Raw genomic sequence first — 7,865 nt, 5'->3', positions numbered from 1 at the left:
GTCGCTCTCTTTTCTAGTTTTGCTTTTGGAGGCTCGCGCGTGTTCATGCACACACGCACGCACACACACACACACACACACACACACACAGTATATTTAAAAACTGATCAAAACCTGCCGAGCTGAACTGCTTCTGTCTGTATAGTAAGCCTGCTGACTGATTTCGTGGCTGATTTTAGATGTTTTATGTGAGTGAGTGAGTGAGTGAGTGAAGTGACATGTGGCCAAGTATGGTGACCCATACTCGGAATTTGTGCTCTGCATTTAACCCATCCAAGTGCACACACACACCATGAACACACACCCGGAGCAGTGGGCAGCCATATTGCTGCGGCGCCCGGGGAGCAGTTGGGGGTTCGGTGCCTTGCTCAAGGGTCTCACCTCAGTCATGGTATTGAGGGTGGAGGCTGGTTATTTACTCCCCCCACCGACAATTCCTGCCGGACCTGAGACTGGAACCTGCAACCTTCAGGTTACAAGTCCAACTCTCTAACCATTAGGCCACGACTGCCCCAAATGTTCCACACAAACAGATTTAAAACAGACTGAACTGAACTAAGTGTGAACGGTGAACAGTCACTAAAATCCTTGTATCGTTAAGGTTGAAAAGCAGATGTACGCACGCCTCACAGCCTGGTTTAGTCTTTCCAGTGACCTTCATCTCCATCCCGGCCTTAAAGCTCATGTCCTTTATAGTGAACACCTGAGAGAGACGGAGGACAACACCATGAACGATTCAAGACATCACTCTCAGGTGGGTTTGAAATCACAATAGAATTGATAAGATAAGACACGGACACAGTTGTGAGAGGTTCACATGCTCTTTATCCTTCAGTGATGATGTATTCAGATCAAATTACTGTTTAACCTGCGATTCTGTCGATAAGAGGAACGGTTGTTGGTCAGAATGTGTTATCTGAGCGGCCAAACTCAACGTTAATGATAAACCTCTGATAATAAAGTCATAAAGAGGTGAACAGGAAGACCCAGTGAGCAAACATTGATCCATTTAATCCAACATTCAGACCCTGAAACAACACGTTATTCTGACTGATTGATGGATACGGAGTGAGGCGAATGCTGGAGACTTTGAAGAAAATCAAATATCAGTTTGATTTGTGTCACATTTCCAGATGTTCCTTTATAGTTTAGATGGCTTTATTATATGTGTACACTCTACTTTAAAAAATGCTGGGTTGTTTCAACCCAACTTTGGGTCAAATATGGACTAACCCAACCATTGGGTAACATTTTTACATTCAATTTTTAACCCTAAAGTTGGGTTAGTCCTAATTTGAGCCAAAGTTGGGTTGAAACAACCCAGCATTTTTTAGAGCATAGTCGTTTGTAGAGAGATTCAGCTGTACGGCTTGGAGAAAAATATTTATTTAAAGTATTTTGTGGCTATTTTTTATGCCTTGGAATCATGAAATTAAAATCTGATGGTTTACAGGTTTATTTTTCAGGTCAATAATTAGTCATATTAAGTCTTTAAAATTATTGAATTATTTCATGTTATTTCTTAATGCTATAACAATTCAACTGAATAATAATTTAATTCATTTCACATTTCATTTTGCAATCACAGTGTTGCTGCAGTGAGATTCTCCAGAGGAAACTGTGATAGCATCAGTTCATGCTGTTGATTCAACACAACATCACAAACGCTCTGAGCAACACAAATAGAATAGAACAGAACAGGATAGAATACAGAGCCAGTGAAAGGAAGTGATGTCACTCACCATTCTGTTGAGTTGGTGGAGCTGCAGCTGTGTGTCTCGTTCACCTGCCGCCCCTCATTATAAACCCAGGAGGCGGATCCAGAAACTCCAGCCAATAGGAGCAGAGCAGAGCGGCGAGCCTGAGCCAATCACACTCACTGACCGAATCAATACGGCTGTTATCTTTGAGATACCGTCATGAATAGACTGATTGATTTCGTCTCAGTGGCCCAAAGAAACATGACATTATCACAGCACTGTTCGACCGTCCACACATCTTTAAAGAGCTTATTTTCATACAAACAGATGTTCAGAATGTTTTTTGGGAATCTACACAATGAAATAAAAGTTTTGAATCTGCTGCTGTTTATTGATGTGCTGTGGTGACGTGTTATACTCCGTCTCTAATCATCACTGAGCTCATAGTAATTGCAGATTAATTACGTGCACATTTTCAGTTTCATTTGTCACACTGCAGGCCCATTTAAAATGAACCAGTGAAGACAACAAATGATTACATTATTAAAATCTGATGTATAATTTCCCTCACCTAAAATCTTGATGCTGATTGTTGTTTCAGTGGTTTTTGCAGTCAAATGTTGGGTTTCTTCTGTCGTCAGTAGTTTTGTTTTCTGTGAGCTGTTTCATTGTAGAGGATTTGGCTTGCTGCGGTAGTCTGTGTTGATGGTTTTACCGCTTTTTTTTTTATTTTTATAGTAATAAAAATCATTTAGTTCAGTTAGAGACCATTTATCTAAGGTGATTTTGTGAGTTTTTTTTTTTTTTACATTTGTTTCTTATTTATTTGGTTCCACAGTGTTTGCTGATGTTCAGGGGAGACCGGGGATGGTTGTAACATTTTTGACATTTTTGTCTGTATCTTGGAATTCTTTTAAGCCAGTGTGTTCAAAATGTGATTCAAACTAGTTACAAGTGTCTGCTATTAAATGATGCAGCCGTTATCTTTGCAGCACAAACAGAAAATGCACGGTTTAGTTTCAAACACGAGGAGTGAAATGTTACAATTCACCCCATAGTCTGAGTTAGCTGTAACATACCCTGGGCTGAGATTTAACATTATGCAATAAGGATTATGACAAAAATGGATTTTGAAAGCTTTTTATTCAACACTGACTTTTCAACATAATTGGTGTCTGTGTCTTTGTTTGTGTGTGTGTGTTTGTGTATGTTTAAGTGTGTGTGTGTGTGTGTGTTTGTGTTTGTTTGTGTGTGTGTGTGTGTGTGTGTGTGTGTGTGTTTGTTTGTTTGTGTGTGTGTGTGTGTGTGTGTGTGTGTGTGTTTGTTTGTTTGTGTGTGTGTGTGTGTGTGTGTGTGTGTGTGTTTGTTTGTTTGTGTGTGTGTGTGTGTGTATGTGTGTGTTTGTGTTTGTTTTTGTGTGTGTGTGTGTGTGTGCATGTTTGTTAATGTCACTCATAGTAATTGGCCATAATAAAATTTAATTTGAACACTTGAACATTGAGAGTACACCCCTTGGTTTGTCTTTCTCTTCCAAGACCTAGGCATCTGAGTTAGTTGTTACAACTGAGTTAGTTGTCTTGCTGTTACAACTAACCCAGAGTCTTGTAGCCATGAACTAGCTCACCTAACAGCTAACAGCCAAAACATTAATAGCACAAACAACTTGCGTGACAAATATCTACACAGACTCACAATAAACATAATTTAACTTTGATGAGTTCAACTACAAAGCAAGGACTGCCATCACAAAATTAAATGAAGTATAAAAAGTTACTTTCTTACCTCAAATTTAGTTTTTCTAAGCTGCTGTGTTTGCCACGGGCCTCTACTTCCTCACATGAGGAATAAGGACTAAACTGAGAGTGTGGGAAGTGAATTAGGAGATTTCTTGTTCCTTATTTGAGAAACTGGAAGTGTTACAACCATCCCCAGGCTCCCCCTACTGTATTCAAACCTTGTGTAATTTTTTATTTGTTTTATATTGGGCTATAGCATGGTGTATTTTTATTCGTTTTGTTAATAAAAGTTCTATGTTTAATATAAGTGAGTTTGTTGTTGTCCATTCAAGCAATTGATGCCGAATTGCCGCTAATTTGAAAGTGAAAGTAAAATGTGCACAGGCATTTCTAAGTTAGGCTATTTAAAAGGAATGAGAGCGAGGAAAAGAGGAAACTCCAACAAACCCCACCCCTGGTGATACCTGTATTACCGCTGTTGTCACACGTCCATTAACCGGTGGAAACATTTCCTCACCGTATAGAGGAGGATCAGCGAATGTGTTTTCTCACAGTCAGTCACGTGAACTCATCTTTAGTCCTGATCATTCAGCTGGACTTAATGAAATATTTCACATAGAGAACAGCAGCGCTCTGGATATGATCTGTAACAGCAGTGCGATCGATCCATAACCTTCATCTGAAGACTCCTCTGAATGTCTCGCAGACAGGTATGTTTACTTACGATCACAGTTATCATTTATATGTACTGTGCATTTAAGACACAACCACTTGGTTTGTGAAATTTTGGATTATTTTTGCATTTTGCTGATGGATTATTATAAATTGTGTGTAGAATTAAATTTAAGCAAATTACTTTGTCAGAAATCACAACACAGTATAACACTGCAAAACATGATTTTCATACTTAGTATTTTTGCCTTGATTTCCAATACAACTATCTAAATGTTCTTAAATCAAGATACATTTACTTTAGAAGCAAAATTACATAAGATACTTGTTTTCTGAAAAATGATCAAAATTAAGTGAGTTTATACCTTAAGCAAGAAAAAATATCTGCCAAAACTAAACAGCAAAAACTCACTTAATTTTATTTATTAATTTATTTATTAAGAAGTAATATCTTAAGTCATTTTGCTTGTGTCTTGAAGTAGGAATGATTAGACAGTTTTTACTGGAAATAAGATAAAAATACAGAGGAAGAGAATCATTGAAAGGGAAAATTAATTTGTTGAAATTCAGAAAAAACACAGAAACATTTACATTTGTAACTTTTTCTGGTACTTCTGCTGTTCTTCAGCTTCCACAGAGAATTAGTGGATCTCAGCTAAATGAGTTGTGTTTTCTGACCAGCTTTATTGCTGTTCTTCATCAACTGTTTACAAGTGCAAAGGCTACAAACTCAGCTGTATCGTCACCATTCACAGTTACAACACACTTCAGTCATAATTCACTTTTTGCATATGTTCTTATTCATTATGGTTGTCTGCATTTATCTTGTATATGAAGTGCAGGCAGCATAACTGTAAAATAACTGTACACCCAAAGACATGTTTAATTTATCGTTTGTAGCAGATGTTAATATGACATATTATAAGCCCAAAACAAAAGACAAACATTCATCTGCTATGATGGTTAACTTAAAACTAACTAGGAGTTCTAACCAGGCATCAGACAGAACAACAAAAAGCAGCCAGTCAATGGACTGGGTCTGAGGTCCAGTGAGGGTCACGTTACACGTGTTTAGTTTCTCACTGAAAGCAGAAGTGAGTCCATGTGCAGAGGAAGAACTCAATGCTTTCATCATGGACAGGAAGTGAGTGAGTGAGTGAGTGAGTGAGTGTGTGTGTGAGTGTGTGGTGTGTGTGAGAGAGAGTGAGAGAGTGTGTGTGTGAGTGAGTGAGAGAGAGTGTGTGTGTGTGTGTGTGTGTGAGTGAGTGTGTGTCTTCTGGAGAATCCTTAGAAACAGACTGAGAGTTAAAAATCAGGAAACTATGCAGACCTCTAGAAATCATTAACTCAGGTCTGATGTGTTTACTCACGGGGTCAAAGTGCAGAGCTAAAAGTTTGTCTCTACAGCCGTGGCTTTAACTTCTGGATGTATATAAAAGATCTGTGAAGCGTGATTGCTCTGAATCCGGTGCTGATAATGGAGAGCGTGCAGCAGACGATCACGAGGGTCTCGCAGGAGCTGAACTGTAGTCCCACGTCCCGCAGGCTGGCAGAACATCTGGACCGACACGATGAGCTGCAGCAGCTGCGCCAGGAGTTCCTCATGCCCAAAATATCAGACCTGCCGCCGTGTGAGTGACGCTTTATGACCCGACATATATCACAGCATGATGGAGTGTTTGCTCAAGTTCATATATCATCTGATTTCTCATCTGTTTTTAGCGGATTTGTCACTTGTGGATGGTTCTGAAGATTGTGTTTATTTTGCTGGGAATTCACTGGGTCTCCAGCCGAAAAACACCAAAAAATACATCGAAGAGGAGCTGGAGAAATGGGCCACAATGTGAGTTATCTGTCTTGATTTATCAAATGCTGAATCAGTTTCAGAAAAATATAACATCAATATCAAATAAAATGTTTCAGGCTTTTGGATGTCATTTTAGTGACTGTATTTTTCTTCTTTTATTTTGCTTTTCTATATTTCTATATTAGTTTTGTAAAATAAAACTTAAAAAAAAAAGTATATTTCAGGCTTTAGGATGGCATTTTGGTATCAGTATTTTTCCATAAATTTTGATTAGTAGAAGCTTGTTTTCTATATTTATTATCTTGTTAAATAAAATATACATTTTTACATTTTATTTTATTTTATTTTATTATTTTATTTTATCCAAAAATAATTTTCACTGCCAAAAAAAAAATAAATCATTTTAAGGTAACTGGTAAACAGGTTCTTTACTGAAACATGTTTTTTTTTTTCCATTAAAATTACTAAATTTTTTCTTTTAGTGACAAGCACTGTTAAAATTAATTAGATAAAATAACTGAAATGCTTTGAAGGAAATCCCATAATACTGCAGTGACCCGTAACCACATGTTGTTTCCAGTGGAGTCCATGGCCACCTGAAGGGGTCGCGACCTTGGGCCTGGGCCGAAGAGACCCTGGAGGAGCTGATGGCAAAGATCGTTGGTAATTAAGAGCTTCCTAACTAAGAGTTTGTTATTGACTTCAGGTTGACACAGTCACATCCAGTATGAGAATGTGAATGAATATATGAGGTTCATGGGGAACATTTGCTTTTCATATTTCTGTTTCTATGGGATGTAAACACAGAGAGAAGCCATACGTCTGTCTGTAGATAGAGTGTGTGAAGTTAACAGGGTAAACAGGTTAAAGAGAGGACTTTACCCCCACATGTAATCCCTGGAGCTCCTGATTTAGCCAGACTGCTTTTATGGATGTGTGTATTTGTATATGAGTGTGTGAATCTTTATATAGGTGCTAAACCTGAGGAAGTGGCTCTGATGAATGGACTGACAGTCAATCTGCATCTTCTGATGGTAAAAAAACAGTTTCAAAAACATTTGCAAATATTTTTTCTGCATGTTGATTTTTAAATATTCCCCCCTTTTTATGCACCTCTCAGCTTTCCTTCTACAAACCGACTCCAAAACGCTATAAGATTCTTCTAGAAGACATGGCCTTTCCATCAGACCATGTATGTATACCTAAATTAATGCTAACATTATTTTGATGTGAACATTAGGGTACAACGGGGCTAAAGGCCCACACAGTAAAAAATGACCGTGAATTTAACGGTAAAAGACTGTAAAAATGCTACAGTAAAAACCTGTTAAATGGTTAACGGTAAATTCCCCTACTATATACGGTGAAAAACTGTATTGGACATTACATGTATTGGACATTAATTTTACGGGAGTATACCGTTTTTGTAAGTGAAAAAGACAGTGAATAATTTACAGTGTATAATTTACAGTGAATAACCGTAAATTGACATTCTTTGTTGAAATAACTATGTTTCTTAGTTTTTTCTTATCAGTTTTGTATAAATCAGTTTTCTAAAGTGTTTTTGAAAAATCACATACCCTGCCTTTAACATTATATCAGTTAATGAAATTACGGTATTTAACTGTAAATTTAAGTTCAAACCGTAAAACCTAAAACGTTGCTACCGTATTTTTTACAGTAAAATTCCAGCAACCACAGCTGCCGTTTTTTTACTGTAAATTTTACTGAATTTTTTTTACAGTGCACCTCAAGAAAAAATGTGCTATTCACTGCGACTAAAATGTATAATTGCAGAAAAAATATATATGTTGCATTGAACATTAATGGAGCAACATATTTTGTGTGAAAATAAATCATTCAAGTTGTTTATTTTATTTAAAAATCTTATAAATGTATGAGGTGACAAGAGGGGTATTGATACAAATACTTCAGCTAAAATAATGTTTT

The 7,865-nt window shown here is 37.3% G+C and overlaps 2 protein-coding genes across 4 annotated transcripts in view; one reads left to right on the top strand and one right to left on the bottom strand.

Annotated features, from left to right (window-relative positions):
• The window catches only part of lgals2b (lectin, galactoside-binding, soluble, 2b), a 4,235-nt gene extending 2,402 nt beyond the window's left edge, over positions 1-1,833 (bottom strand). Inside the window, exons 1-2 of the mRNA XM_016509389.1 lie at positions 1,743-1,833; positions 624-703 (exon numbers count right to left, since the gene is read on the bottom strand). Coding sequence (XP_016364875.1) covers positions 624-703; positions 1,743-1,745 — 83 coding nt within the window. The 5' untranslated portion in view covers positions 1,746-1,833. The remainder of the gene's footprint in view (positions 1-623; positions 704-1,742) is intronic.
• Positions 1,834-3,998: 2,165 nt separating this feature from the next.
• The window catches only part of LOC107705904 (kynureninase-like), a 13,447-nt gene continuing 9,580 nt past the window's right edge, over positions 3,999-7,865 (top strand). The window contains exons 1-6 of one of the 3 annotated variants that reach the window (XM_016509425.1): positions 3,999-4,146; positions 5,516-5,739; positions 5,831-5,951; positions 6,496-6,578; positions 6,888-6,949; positions 7,036-7,107. In XM_016509425.1, the coding sequence (XP_016364911.1) occupies positions 5,586-5,739; positions 5,831-5,951; positions 6,496-6,578; positions 6,888-6,949; positions 7,036-7,107 (492 nt within the window). In that variant the 5' untranslated portion in view covers positions 3,999-4,146; positions 5,516-5,585. Of the gene's footprint in view, positions 4,147-5,182; positions 5,253-5,515; positions 5,740-5,830; positions 5,952-6,495; positions 6,579-6,887; positions 6,950-7,035; positions 7,108-7,865 lie in introns of those variants that run through there. The other 2 variants (XM_016509424.1, XM_016509427.1) reach the window with 2 other exon arrangements.

The sequence above is a fragment of the Sinocyclocheilus rhinocerous genome, unplaced genomic scaffold (assembly GCF_001515625.1).
Source record: "Sinocyclocheilus rhinocerous isolate Xijiao unplaced genomic scaffold, SAMN03320098_v1.1 scaffold1615, whole genome shotgun sequence".
In the NCBI taxonomy this organism is placed as follows: domain Eukaryota; kingdom Metazoa; phylum Chordata; class Actinopteri; order Cypriniformes; family Cyprinidae; genus Sinocyclocheilus; species Sinocyclocheilus rhinocerous.
The sequence above is the reverse complement of the archived record's forward strand: the minus strand, read 5'-3'. Positions and strand labels throughout refer to the sequence as shown.